We start from the raw sequence: 15,091 nt of genomic DNA, 5'->3' as shown, positions 1-15,091 counted from the left end.
AAATCCTTTTCCTGCAGTCTAAAATATAATTGTTCACTGCTGCTTTTTGCTTCTGTCACTTAGCTAATTGTGTATCCAAACAGCCAGTGTCCTTTTCAAGCCCCTTCCCAGCAAAACTATAATACTTCTATCATTGTTTCCTACTGGTAGCGCTGAGATTTTTGTGTATTCATGCTTGGAGGATTGGCTAACTGATGGAAACCAGTTGGCACAAGTTGGTCATTTTCACTTTGGCAACTGTAACTAGTCACTCGGATCAGTGCTGGTTCCTTAGTGTTTCTGAACTATGCAAATGACTTGGACAAAGGCAACAACTACGTTATAGCCAAATTTGATGATACACAGATAAGTAGGACAGCAAGTGGCCACAGTCTGGAAATAATAGAGAAGTTGTTCTTATCAGCAACAGAGCAAGGATAGTCAGCAGTACGACTCGGAGTACTATTTGGGATCCACTTGGGCCTCACCTCATTACAGCTTTGGTTCAAACATACAAAGGAGCTGAACTCCAGAGGTGAATATGACTGCTCTTGACATTTCATATTTGATGGAATATAGCATAACGGAGCTGTAGCAAAGCGTAAGTCAGGGGTAATCTTGAAGAGAAAAATCTCGACTGATTGGAGTCCTACTTAGCACAGTCAAAGCTGGTTGTAATTGTTGGTTTTCACTTGTTTAGATTAGATTAGATTACTTAGTGTGGAAACAGGCCCTTCGGCCCAACAAGTCCACACCGACCCTCCGAAGAGCAACCCACTCAGACCCATTCCCCTACATCTACCACTACGGGCAATTTAGCATGGCCAATTCACCTAACCTGCACATTTTTGGATTGTGGGAGGAAACCGGAGAACCCGGAGGAAACCCACGCAGACACGGGGAAAATGTGCAAACTCCACACAGACAGTTGCCTGAGGCAGGAATTGAACCCAGGTCTCTGGCTCTGTGAGGCAGCAGTGCCAACCACTCTGCCATCGTGCTGCCCACTGCCATCGTGCTGCCCACTTTGCCACTTGCCAATTGGTGATCAATTGTTTCAGTTCCAGAATGTGTCTGCAGCAGTACCTCAGTGTAGTGATCTCGGCTGAAAAACTTTCAGCTACTTCTTCCATAACCTTCCCTCCATCACGGGTGGATCAGGACAGATTGCTGGTGAGCATCACTCCCAGAAATTTGATGCTCTTGACTATCTGCACCTCAGCACCGTTGATGCAGACAGGCTTCCTGAAGTCTCCTTTGATTTGCTGACATTGATGGAGACAATTCCAAAGCATCTGGATACATCACAGCACAGTATGGCAACTGCTCTTCATTGACGAATCCCACAGATGCTTTCTATGGTGCATCTGTAAAGATTGGTAAGTGTCTTTATGATCATGCCGAATTTCATTAGCCTCCTGAAGCATTATTGTGCTTTCTTAACCATTGTGTCATCATGGGTGGATCAGGACAGATTGTTGGTGATCATCACTCCCAGAAATTTGACGCTCTCGACTATCTGCACCTCAGCACCATTGATGCAGACAGGCTTTTTGAAGTCTCCTTTGATTTGCTGACATTGATGGAGACATTGTTGTTTTTACACCATACCTCTTAGCACTCAATCTCTTTTTTGTACTTAGTCTCATTGTTGTTTGACCTACAACAGTGGTGTTATCGGCAAATTTGTAAATGGAGTTGGGGCAGAATTTGGCTATACAGTCATGAATACATAATGAGTACGGTAGGAGGCTGAATGTGCAGCCTTGCAGGGCACTGGTGTTGAGTATTATTATGGAGGAGATATTTATGGCTTTTCTTGCAGCAAGTAATCAGTTAAGCTAACAATGTTCTATTTTATTGCAAGGGGAATTAAATGTATGAGTAGTGAAGTTATTCTTCAGTTATACGAGGCATTTGTGAGACTGCGTTTGGGGGACTGTGTACAGTACTGGTCACTGTACTTACAGCAGAATGTTGATGCATTAGAAAATGTTCAGAGAAGGTTTACTGGGCGTGATAATACCTGCAATGAGTGGATTGACTACGAGAAAAGACTAAACAGACTAGGTCTGTATCGTCTGGTGTTTAGAATAGTCAGAGGGGACTTAATTGAAAGGGATAAGATTCTGGGGGGACTTGGGTGGAAAAGATGTTTTCTCATGAATCTAGAACTAGTGGTCATAGATTAAAAATATGCATGAAGAATTCCTGCATATTCCCGAAACGTCGAATCTCCTGTTCCCTGGATGCTGCCTGACCTGCTGTGCTGTTCCAGCAATAAAGTTTCAATTTTGATCTCCAGCATCTGCAGACCTCACTTTCTCCTCCATTAAAAATATGCAGTCAGCCATTTAAGACCGAGATATGGAAACATTTCTTTCTTTGAGGGTTGTGTATATTTGAAATTCCCTTCTTCAACAGACAGTGGATGCAGAATATTTAAATGATTTTAAGGCCCGTGGTAAGTATCATCTTGATACAAGGGGATGAGAGATTATCGGGATACACAGGAATATAGAGCAGATCAACCATGATCTTATTGCACGGTGGTGGGCCCCCTCTTGTTCCTTGTTTGTATGTTCACATTATTTCAATGTTATTCACATGTTGTCATGCACCCACTTTAGAATTGTACTCTAGTTTTTTTCTTTGAGGAGAAAGTGAGGTCTGCAGATGCTGGAGATCAGAGCGGAAAATGTGTTGCTGGAAAAGCGCAGCAGGTCAGGCAGCATCCAGGGAACAGGAGAATCGACGTTTCGGGCATAAGCCCTTCTTCAGGAATGAGGAAAGTTTGTCCAGCAGGCTAAGATAAAAGGTAGGGAGGAGGGACTTGGGGGAGGGGCGTCGGAAATACGATAGGTGGAAAGAGGTCAAGGTGAGGGTGATGGGTCAGACTGGGGTGGGGGCGGAGAGGCCAGGAAAAAGATTGCAGGTTAGGAAGGCTGAGTTCGATGGATTTGACTGAGACAAGGTGGGGGGAGGGGAAATGAGGAAACTGGTGAAATCCGAGTTCATCCCTTGTGGTTGGAGGGTTCCTAGGCAGAAGATGAGGCGCTCTTCCTCCAACCGTCGTGTTTTGTGGTCTGGCGATGGAGGAGTCCAAGGACCTGCATATCCTTGGTGGAGTGGGAGGGGGAGTTGAAGTGTTGAGCCACAGGGTGGTTGGGTTGGTTGGTCCGGGTGTCCCAGAGGTGTTCTCTGAAACGCTCCGCAAGCAGGCGGACTGTCTCCCCAATATAGAGGATGCCACATCGGGTGCAGAGGATGCAATAGATGATGTGTGTGGAGGTGCAGGTGAATCTGTAGCGGATATGGAAGTTTCCTTTGGGGCCTTGGAGGGAGGTGAGGGGGGAGGTGTGGGCGCAAGTCTTGCACCTCCTGCGGTTGCAGGGGAAGGTGCCGGGAGTGGAGGTTGGGTTGGTGGGGGGTGTGGATCTGACTAGGGAGTCACGGAGGGAGTGGTCTTTACGGAATGCTGATAGGGGAGGGGAGGGAAATATATCCTTGGTGGTGGGGTCCGTTTGGAGGTGGCGGAAATGATGGCGGATGATGCGCTGTACATGGAGATTGGTGGGGTGGTAGGTGAGGACCAGTGGGGTTCTGTCCTGGTGGCGATTGGAGGGGCGGGGCTCAAGGGCGGAGGAGCGGGAAGTGGAAGAGATGCGGTGGGGTGCATCGTCGACCACGTCGGGGGGGAAATTGCGGTCCTTGAAGAAGGAGGCCATCTGGGTTGTACGTTTTTGGAACTGGTCCTCCTGGGAGCAGATGCGGCGGAGATGAAGGAATTGGGAGAATGGGATGGCGTTTTTACAGGGGGCAGGGTGGGAGGAGGTGTAGTCCAGGCAGCTGTGGGAGTCGATCGGTTTGTAGTAGATGTCCGTGTTGATTCGGTCGCCTGAGATAGAAATAGAAAGGTCGAGGAAGGGGAGGGAGGAGTCCGAGACTGTCCAGGTGAATTTGAGGTTGGGGTGGAAGGTGTTGGTGAAGTGGATGAACTGTTCAACCTCCTCGTGGGAGCACGAGGCGGCACCGATACAGTCATCGATGTAGTGGAGGAAAAGGTGGGGGGTGGGGCCAGTGTAGTTGCGGAAGATGGACTGTTCCACATATCCTACGAAGAGGCAGGCATAGCTGGGGCCCATGCGGGTGCCCATGGCTACTCCTATGGTTTGGAGGAAGTGGGAGTATTGGAAGGAGAAGTTGCTCAGGGTGAGGACCAGTTCAGTCAGTCGACGGAGGGTGTCAGTGGAAGGGTACTGGTTGGTACGGCGGGAAAGGAAGAGGCGGAGGGCTTTGAGTCCTTCGTGATGGGAGATGGAGGTGTACAGGGACTGGATGTCCATGGTAAAGATGAGGCGTTGGGGACCAGGGAACTCCAGCAGGGCCATACATTAGATTTTGTCTGTTCATTCTATCAGCCTGTCTACCGTATCACCCCCATCTCTCACTATCTTCCTTGCACATACTTCAGGTTTTGTGTTATGATCTTAGCTGATACCATTGGACGTGTCTGATTCTAGAACGAAATCTGCGCTGAATAGATCATTCTGTTTTATTTAAAATGCTTTCATTCACTGAAACACAGACACACACGGCTGTAAATTTTCTTGATCAATAAAACAGGAATTTATGGCATAAAAGAAAAAAGAAAATGACACATTTAACTGTCAAAATGTGAAACACAGTTTGAATGATCTTAGAACATGCAGTAAAACAAAGTCATCTATTCCCAACCCCCTCGTTTCACAGGGAGTCAGTCCAGACAAGTTGCTCTTTTATATCAAATCTTTTGGCTCTGAGTAACAGCTTCTCTCCACTTCTGTCCTATGAGCTGTGAAGTTTTTTTGATGTGACTACTATCAAAATTGAAAGGTTAGACTTTTTCAGTCATTTCACAAGATAAACTCCAAGGTAAGAGCTGAATTGTCTTGTGCACCTTACGAGGAGAGAAGCTAGATTTGATTATGATAGTCAGGTCTCCTCCAAAACTGTCCCAAAAGCTTTGAAGATTTCTTAGGGTCTTTCTAAGGTAAAGTAAATCTTTGACTATTCCTAACAAAAACAAACTGATGCAAACAACCCTAGCTTGCCTTTTGGTGTTTATGCTCCCTGCTGTAAATCTGCAGTATGACCAAATTGGAGGCTGGATATATTTGGGTTGCTGTCTTTGGAGAAGAAGGTTATGGGGGTCATGGACTGGGTGAATAGAAAGCTACTTAATCTCCTTAGTGGAAAGGTCAACAACAAGAAGACATAATTTTAAAGTGAAAGGCACAAGGTTCAGAAGGAATTTGAGGACAACATTTGCTACCCCATGGATGTTGGGCATCTGGAATGCACTGCCTTAGATGGTAATTGAGGTGGGCAACTTCACAGCATTTAAAAATGGATGAGCACTTGAAGTGTCACAACATTCGAAGCTATGGGCCTAGAGCAGGTAAGTAGGACCAGTGTAGTTGGTGATGCATTTTTAGTGTTTCAGTCTCGATGGACTGAAGGGCCTTATCAGTACTGATTCTGAACAATCTTCTATTAACACTGCTGGAGACTTGCAGTCGCCTACTCTGTCAAACTTTGGATTAGGTCACAGTTCAGAAAGCATTATCTGACTTTCATTGCTTTTCTCGTAAATCTTTATGAAACATAATCACCACCAACGTGCTAATAGTTTGAAATCAAATCTTTCAAAATGTTATTAATATATGAATCATAATTTTCATCAGAGTGGACTGCAAATTTTGAAATTGTGCCCTGAGTATCCAAATCAATGTACTAGTATAGATTTAGAAACTGTGTGGTCCTAATACTGACCCCATGTGGAGCTCAGTTCTGAACGTTTTCTGTCACTCAGCCAGCTTTGTATTCATGCTGCAAGTGTCCCTTCAACTCTCCTTCTGTAGGCTTCAACAAGCCTGCTATGTGGCATTTTAACTAATGCTCTTTCAAAATCCTTGTATGTCACACCAAACACAATACCTTCACCATATTTCAAAAGTTCAATCCAAATAGTTAAGCATAATTTATCCTTCATAAATCAATGCAGGGTTTTTGAGAGTATACACATTTTGAAGTAATGGTCAATTTTGCCTTGTAATGTTATTGCTAAGCACCTTCCCACCACTGAAGTTAAACTGCTTGCCTGCTAAGGTGCTGGGTTTATCTCCATGCCCATTTTGAACAAGTATCTATTACAGAAGAACCTTGATTATCTGAAGGATACGGGTGGGGAGTATTACATTTGGTTAATCGAATGCAGGATAACATAATTAGCCACACATTGGGACCTTGTGATCTTGTTTGGATGATACGATGTTCAGTTATTCGAATGACAGGTAATCTTGGTTCCCCTGTATTTGCAGTTTTCTGCCACTCCTGGATTGACGGCAGATTGAAAGATTAAGCCCTTCATGTTTTCACCTTTACTTCCCTTGTCTGTCTCAATTTTATCATCGCCTCTTAAGCTTTGGACCTTCTCTGGCAGCCTTCTATGTTGTGCGATAATGGTGTATGCTTTGGTGGTCCCCTCACTGTTAATTGGTGTTTACTTGAGCTCAATGCTCCTTAACCTTAATCATCATCAAGTGCAATTAGCTGAGAAGTAGCAGGGTTCACCTGGTCCTCAAAGTTAATGCTGTTGTCCCATAAAATGATGCCAAGGAGCAGCCATGAATCATACCAACTACTGGAGCAGATTTAACAGACTTGTTTGTTTGTTTGGTCTACTCTTGCTGTCTTTTCTTGTGTTTGACTTCAGTGACCCATTCTGTCACTATGGTGATAGCCACAACCCTGACAGCATTTCCTCCCCTGTTCTTGTTCCCATATATATATATAAAGCGCACTACTCTAAATGGTATATCAAAGTATGATCAGTTTCACTTCTGCACCCTATGTGACAACACTGAAGAGTGCCTGTGTGGGAATGCTAAAGAGAGACGTTGCAGAATCATCTTCTTGGGTAAATTTCGGATGAAAAGTACATTTCTGTCTTTGTCAATGCATTTGTCCCTAATAGGCTTCAACCCACCTTTCACTACCCATATATTATTTATTTATTTGGTAATCAGAACGAGTATTGCTGAGAAAAGACAGGGTTTTATGCTGTCTGTTACAAGTGTCAGCCAATTTCTAATTAATTTCTCAAAGATCACCTCGCCCTGAGAAATCAGTCTATAAATCAGTTCTGAGGAAGGGTCGCTGGACCCGAAACGTCAACTTTGATTTCTCTTCACAGATGCTGCCAGACTTGCTGAGCTTTTCCAGCAACTTCTATTTTTGTTTCTGATTTACAACATCCACAGTTCTTTAGGTTTTTAATCAGTAAACAAGTCTGGCTTAAAATTTAAATAAGGCTTGAGAACTAACTGTCAGTCATCATTAACTGGCACATTATCCATAGCAGCAGCACCACCAATCAGGCACTGTTTGCTGACCAATCAGCACAGTACTCTGATATGGTATAAATTCATTTTCCCCATAAATTTATATTCTTACAAATGGTCCTGATGAATGGAAGACAAAAAGTTCTGACAAACCATATTTTTTCAGCAATACTTTGACTATTTATATGCCTAGAAGCCATTTTGGTTCCTTTTCATGTTAGCTCCTTTTCCACTCACTTGTCTCCTCTTATTTATTTTTCCACTAGCGGTTCTCATTGTCAGTTTGATTTACAGGTGTTGGATATACTTTTTATTTGCTTCAACTTTGCATCTCACTCATCCAGGGAATTCTACTGTATTACTCCTCCCCAAACAGTGGGAAACCTAGTTGTGAATTATCTCCTTAAATGGAGCCCATTGATTAATTACAGTATTACCTATGATGCATTTGATTTTGGACAAGATCCAGATTCAACCCATTGAAATTAGCCCTCCTCCACCTAAACCCAATGACTCTCTGCAAAATGATCCTCATTGACACTTGATCTGCTTGGCTGACCTGATCCCCTAGTCCAAAATTCAGTAATACCTCCTATGTCATTAGACACAATGTATAAAATCTAGATAATTCTTGTGGACACTCTTTAGAAACTCCTTCTGTGCTTTGTGCTATTAGTATCTCTGACCATGTTAAGATAATTTATGTTGCTTACTATAACCATTTTATGTCACTAATATATTGTTCTAGGAACTGGAACTCCACGGAAACAACCACGTAAGACACCATTGGTGCCACGTAGTTTGGAGCCCCCAGTCCTTGAGCTGTCTCATAATGCAAAAGTTCAGCTAGAGGAGTTGATGATGGTGGGAGACCTTTTGGAAGTAACTCTTGATGAAACACAGCATATTTGGAGAATATTGCAGGCAACACACCTTCCTGCAGAGGATAGATTTCTACATATATTGGAGGTACTTCCTAAATTCCATTTACTGATTCATTTTCTTTCCTTTGAGATTTTTTTCAGAGGAAGATGAGTAGACCTTTATCTTGGCGCTGTGTAATGAATTTCTTTCTGGCTAAACCTCTGAGCAGTGCAAACTGTAACAGAAGAAAATGGTCAAAGTTGATAAGATTAATGGGAACTACTTCCTGATCAAGCTTCCAACTACCTGGTGTTCAAAACCATCTTTAAAGAAAAAGAAGAAATTGAGTGTTTAAAGAATTGTCAGTAAACATTTTCCATCCATTAAGAATCTGGGACAAGTTATAACAGAATGAGCAACAAACCCATGTACTAACGGCAAAGCAACCCAAGTACAAGCTTCTTGCAGATTGGAAGATACAGTGAAATTGGGGGCCATTCAGCCATTACCCCACAAATTGTTTCTTTTCAAAATGTGTACCTTCGAGTGCCACAATTGAACATTGAGGCAGCATATTCCAGATGCTAACCAGTCGCTGCATGCAAAAGCCTTTCCACATGTCACCATTGCCTTAAATCTGTGCCCTGTGGTTCTCCAACTTTCCATAAATTGGAATGATTTCTCCCCCTCCACTCTTTCCAGACCCCTATTAATTTTGAATACCTGTCTCTCCTCTTTCTGTTCTGCAAACAAAACAGTCCAAATTTATTTAATCTATAACTGAAAGTCCTCATCCCTGGAAAGACTTTATGCTGGAGTTAAAATGGCAAGGCTCATAAATAAAAAACCTAGTATTGTGATGCTGTGATATTTTTCTCCTTCCGGCTTACTTTACATTCACTTTCTCTATTTTTGACATGTTGTTCTGGGCTTTATGATGCCAGCATTGCTTTTCTAACTCTTTTTGATAACTCATGTCTTCAGGACGATGGTCTGGAGGAGAAATCCATCCGAATTAAAGTCAAAGATTCTTCAGATAAAAAGCGAAAGCGAAAACTGGAAAAGGCTGAGTTGTTCTTGGGGGATGGCAAGAAGTTAAAAGAACTGAGAAAGTTTGACAAACCCAAAAAGAAAAAGCTGAAATTGACCCCAGAGAAAATGAGAGAGCAGAGCAAACTGGGGAAGAAAGTTGGAAAAGAAGAAAAGGAGAAAGAGAAGAAGAAAAAAGAGAAATCCAAAGAGTGTATGGAGAAGTTGTTGGAAAAGAAGAAAGAAAAGAAAGTGATTTTACCAGCTCAGGAAGATTGGTCTGCAGCAGAGGACTCTGAGGATGAAAATGCTGTTTGTGCTGCGTTGAACTGTCAGCGGCCGTGCGGAGAAGAGGTTGGTCTGTAGTTATCCTGTTGCAGTAGTGAATCACGTTACACTTTAATCTGCATTAGCTTATTTATTTGTATAAATTCTGTCATGTTTCCAGTAATGACAAAATTGTTGAGATATTATTCTTAAATTGCATATTATTGGGATGTTATTCCTATTTGTCACCTTTATAAGTCGAAGCAGGATATTTGTCAGTCATGTGAACTTTATATATTTTAAGATTTAGTGTAATACGTAGGTATGTTTTTGTATCTCAACCTGTTCCAAGCTGTTGTTGCAGGAGCAGGTAGGACTTGAACCTGGGTCTCTTGACTTGGAGTTGGAGACGCACTAGAATGTTGGATTTTCATTCTGGTGAGATGGGGGTCAGGGTTTGTGGTAGCTCATTGTGAAATCAGTGACTGCTGGGTGAGGTGGTGGACTGGGAAAGAAAGCTCACCTTGGCGCACTGGCACTTTGTCAACGATATGAAATAAAAACCAAAACAACAAACAGCTTTTCAACCTTCACCCTCTTGGGACCCCAAACACCCTAAAGGACGCTTCCTTTGCCTCATCTATGCCTAACTGCACCCCTCCACTCAGATCCCATAGCTCTCAAACCCTCCATGCCAACCTCTGCCCCACTATCTTTTACTGTTACACCTACCATGCCAACTGAACCAGTATGGCCTGTTCGAGAGCCTTACTGAAATGAAATAAATTCTCAAGTGTCTTGATATTAATAATCACACAACAATAGGTAATAGTCCAACAGGTTTATTTCGAAGCCCTAGCTTTCAGAGCGCTAGTGCTTACAAATAAACCTATTGGACTATAACCTGATGTTATGTGATTATTAACTTTGTCCACTCCAGCACCTCCACATCATTGATATTAACAATTACGCCAGTAAAAAAAATCATTATTTCAAAACCCATACATTATCTATGACTCATTATGAGAACAAGCATAATTGCAAAAGTCGGTCTGGCAGCATCTGTAGAGAGATAAGCCCAGACTTGCTGAGCTTTTCTGGCAATTTCTGTTTTTGTTTCTAACTTACAAAATCTGCAGTTCTTTTGGTTTTTATGTAGAGTTCATAGTTTCACTTCAAAGAGTTTATTACCACTGGGAGGCATCAGTGAAACTGTAAATTAAGTGTCATTTGGACAAGCATATGAACAGGTAGGGATTACAGGGGTACAGATTATGTGCATGCAGATAGGATTAGTTTAGAATGGCATCATGGCCGGCAAAGACATGGGCTGTAGGGCCTGATCCTGTACAGTACAGTTCTATGTTCTGTAAGAACCCTATCATGATAATGAACAGTTATGAAATCAATCGTGCAGCACTAATTCTGAATTAAAATCTGAAATGTTAGTTGATGTCAACAGAGAAATAAACACTTCTTAGTACTCTAGTCATTTTTAAAAACCTAATGGAAGGGCAACAGTTCCAATATCTTGAAATGGTCATTGACAGCTCCACTACCTGCATGCATTTTTTTTTTTAACCAAAAATCACATTTCCTTTTAACCATCTCAAATTCCCAGATGATGACACAGGGCTGTATGTAAGAGGATACTTCAGCCTGTGTCCAAGAAATGCCAGCAATCTTATACCTTCTCTTTCAGGAGCTGGTACAGTCATGATGGGCTGATTGGCTTCCTTCTGAATTCTTGAGATTCCATGATTCTCCTATTGACCTTTTTTTAGACATTGTGCTTGTGAAAATCAGGTCAACCAGAGGCAGCTGCGCACTAATGGCTGCAACTCAGAATCCACCTTATCCCACAAAAATGGAAAGTGCTATGTTTGGGGAGGTGGGACTTTCAGTTTTGGGCCTGCACTTTTGTAACAGCAAGCGAGGCTCCCCATCTTTATGAATGATCAGCCACACATCCTCTGACAGTCATCTAATTCAAGCAGCTTCATTCTTCCACAGTCCCCAACTCCGTTCACATAAAAACGTCTCTACCCCTTTCTGTTAAAGTTTGACCCCTCCCTCATTTTTTGTTTTCCTCAAAATTACCCACCCACTGCCCTTGTCTCTGTCCTGTTGCTTTCAGCTTCCATCCCTGCAGCACCATGACCTAACCCAGACCCAATTGATAGTTGCTTGACATCTAAGAAGAAGGTGAAACTTATCTTTAAAACTGTGCAACAGATTCCTGATGCCTTTATTGAAACCTGGTTATTTTTCAACTGCTATAAAAGTTCCTTTTGTCTGTGAGATCATAAAAATCTGCTGTAACTGCTCTTAGATTTTAAACAGTTTAATTCTGTATAATGTGATCTTCAAACAAATGCTAAATACTATGATTGCTGGAAGTCTGAAATAAGTGGCAAATGTACAGCTGGAGTTCTAATGAAAGGTCACGGACATAATTGTTCTTTCGATTTCAGTGGATGCTGCCTGAGTACCATTAGTATTCCCTGTTTTTATTTGTAAGTAGGGCACATTCCAATCGTTCTCTTGCTTCCTGGTGAAATTACTAGTTAGTCCAACCTTTTCCGTTGTGAATAATGTTTTCTGGGTTTGTGTGCTGCAGGTTGATTGGGTGCAGTGCGATGGAGGCTGTGATGAATGGTTCCACCAGGTCTGCGTCGGTGTCTCTTCTGAGATGGCAGAGAATGAGGATTACATTTGTACTGCATGCACCAGGCAAGGAGCTCCTGATACCCGAGCAGCTAGCCACAGCCTGCCTGGAATCTATACTGCCACATCTTTCCTGGAGGACTCTAAGGACAGCAGCTAGTCTCTTCATAATTATATTCATGGAAGTACTGTCAAGTTGTTGGCTTCAAACAGGACCCTGGACATAGCTGATGAGCACCACACTCTGCCACAGATGCCACGCACCCACAATATTAAGGACCAGTGTGAAGTATATGGTTAAGATTAGCATTATGAAAAAGTGAAGGTAGAGACAATTCTGTTCTCCATTGTGTGTGTAAAAGTGAGCCCCTTCTTATTTGTTGCAGCAGGTGTAGTGGGACAGGAGATAAAACAACAAGGATAGTGGTAGGGGAGGGGCAACAGCAGGTACCAGGAATGGATGGCACCTGCTAGATGTGGAGCTTGGAAGAGGAAATGGAAAGGGAGCAGGGTACTTCGGGGAGAAACTAAGAGGACGGTGCTTAAGTGGGGAGGCAACAAAACCCACTTGGGGAACACATAGCTATTTAGCTGTTTCGCAAGAGGACAAGAACATAATTACTTGTAAAAGTTAAGTATTTAATCTTTCACATCTTCTTAAAAATAATTTTAATGATTTGAAATCTGTTTAGTCAGTTTGAAATTGGACTTTTTTTTACACTAGGCATATTCTGATGAGATTTAAAAATGTGTGCGAGGGCGGGTGAGGGTTGGCAGTGTTTTTTTAACCAAGTGTTAATATGTTTCCTGAACCATCTGGACTCTGTATTGGAGAAAACAAGTTGTAAGCTGGCCAACGATATTCTTTCAAATGCTGTATGTGTACAAAGCGCTCTCATGGAGCAACAATACCTCAGAACAGAGTGCTTAGATGCGATCACATTTAGTGGAGTACATGAACCAATTATGCCTTGGGGATCCAACTAAACAAACGGGAACAAACACATCCTTCCTAGGTGCCCAGTAATTTTATGTATTTATGTAGGTTTTGCTGTAAGATACTAGGTTGTTTAGACTTTTTGGTAAAACATTTGTTTTATTTATCATTTTCTGTTTTTTCATAAACATGTTTGAGAGGTGGAATTTTTTTTGTCTATGTAAATGTATTAGGATGTAATGTCTTTTCCTGTGTCTGAGGAGAAAAATGCTTGTCGCAAGTTGCAATCAGAATACAGTCACTCTAACAAATAGTGCATTTCCTTTTTTTTTGTTGTGATTTGTATTTACATGAGCTGTGAAATGGAATGCACATCACATTTTGAACCATTCAGCCAGACATAACCAGCGTGCATACTGACACGGAGTCTCCTGTAATTCTGTTGGTTTGGTATTACATCTGTCATTACTTCCTCATTGGTTCCTATCCCAGTTTTCTCTTTTTGTTCCCTTGTATTCAATACTTGTGATCATGTACCTTGTCATTCCAGGTACTGCACTGTTTCACATTTTGCAATCCTTATTAAATGTCAGCTCCTTTAACCTCAGGCAATAACACTATAGCTTGAGTTTTTAGCATGAACAATGCACAATGCAGAGTACAAAAGCAAAAAATGCCTCAGATACTTGAGCTCTGAAATAAAAAGCATAAAATGTTGGAAATCCTAAACCGGTTAGGCAGAAACTGTGGCAAGAGTTCAGGATTGCACAGTGCTGGCGTGACCATGTTTGGGAATATGGAATGCCAACACTACCATGCCCAAGGAATGCACAGGTCTGAACGCCACTAAACACTAACGTGTGCAGTGCTGATTTCAGAGTGATCAAGCTTTGGTTCGGTCCTTTGGCTTAAACCCAGCAGCCATACTGTCCTCAGGCACCTCCGGGGCCAAGGAGAAATTGAATTATTGGTTTGCATTTTTGGTTTTATGATTGTGCCTGTACTTTCCAAAGCTTTTGTGTAAATTTTGCATTTTCTGTTGCAAAGTTTGTTTTATAATATGTAATGCATTCTGTTGAGATGTGTGATTGGTTTTATGAATTTCCCAACCATTTCCAAACTTCTGATTTTCTTGTACACAGTTGATTTTCTGAGGCAAGGGAGGAAACAGCAAGGGTGCTAACAATAATTTTAAATTATCAGAATCTAAGAAAGGTGGTAGGGAAAAGCCAGGAAATTATAGGCTGGTGTGCCTGACATAACGGTGGTAGACAAGTGCCCCTTGGGTCCCTTTTTAAATTTTTTCCCCCTCACCCAAAAGCTATGCCAACTGTTCTGGACTCCATCACCCCAGAGAAGAGACCTTGTCTATTTATTCTATCCATGTCCCTCATGATTTTATAAACCTCTATAATGTCACCTCTCAGCCTCAGTCTATTCAGTCTCTCCCTGTTGCTCAAATCCTCCAAGCCTGGCAACATCCTTGTAAATCTTTTCTGAACACCTTCAAGTTTCTCAATACCATCCAATAGGAGGGAGACTAGGATTGCCCACAATATTCCAAAAGTGGTCCACGCAATGACCTCCCAAAGCATTCAGTGCTTTGATCAGTAAAGGCAAGTATACCAAACACTGCCTTCACAATCCTATCTACCTTCGACTCCACTTTCAAGGAACTATGAACCTGCACTCCAAGGCTCCTTGTACAGCAACCAGTAAGTGTATAAGTCCTGCCCTGATTTGCCTTTCCAAAACGCAGCACCTCACATCAATCAAAATTTATGTAATCTAATCCATTTGCCATTCCTTGGCCCATTGACCCATCTAATCAAGATCCTGTTGTACTCTGAGGTAACCTTATTTGCTGTCCACTTCACCTTCAGTTTTGGTGTTATCTGCAAATTTACTAACAATACCTTCTATGTTCACATCAAAATCATTTATATAAATGATGGAAAGCAGC

General features: G+C 42.2%; 1 protein-coding gene across 1 annotated transcript in view; it reads left to right on the top strand.

Annotated features, from left to right (window-relative positions):
- Positions 1-13,439, top strand: part of kdm5a (lysine demethylase 5A) — a 209,557-nt gene extending 196,118 nt beyond the window's left edge. The window contains exons 26-28 of the mRNA XM_043708905.2: positions 8,113-8,333; positions 9,213-9,611; positions 12,145-13,439. Coding sequence (XP_043564840.1) covers positions 8,113-8,333; positions 9,213-9,611; positions 12,145-12,351 — 827 coding nt within the window. The 3' untranslated portion in view covers positions 12,352-13,439. The remainder of the gene's footprint in view (positions 1-8,112; positions 8,334-9,212; positions 9,612-12,144) is intronic.
- The last annotated feature ends 1,652 nt before the right edge of the window (positions 13,440-15,091 follow it).

This window comes from Chiloscyllium plagiosum, unplaced genomic scaffold, assembly GCF_037043375.1.
Source record: "Chiloscyllium plagiosum isolate Xiang-an unplaced genomic scaffold, Cpla_swu_hap1 HiC_scaffold_19, whole genome shotgun sequence".
Classification (NCBI taxonomy): Eukaryota; Metazoa; Chordata; class Chondrichthyes; order Orectolobiformes; family Hemiscylliidae; genus Chiloscyllium; species Chiloscyllium plagiosum.
This window is presented reverse-complemented; position numbering and strand designations above follow the sequence as displayed.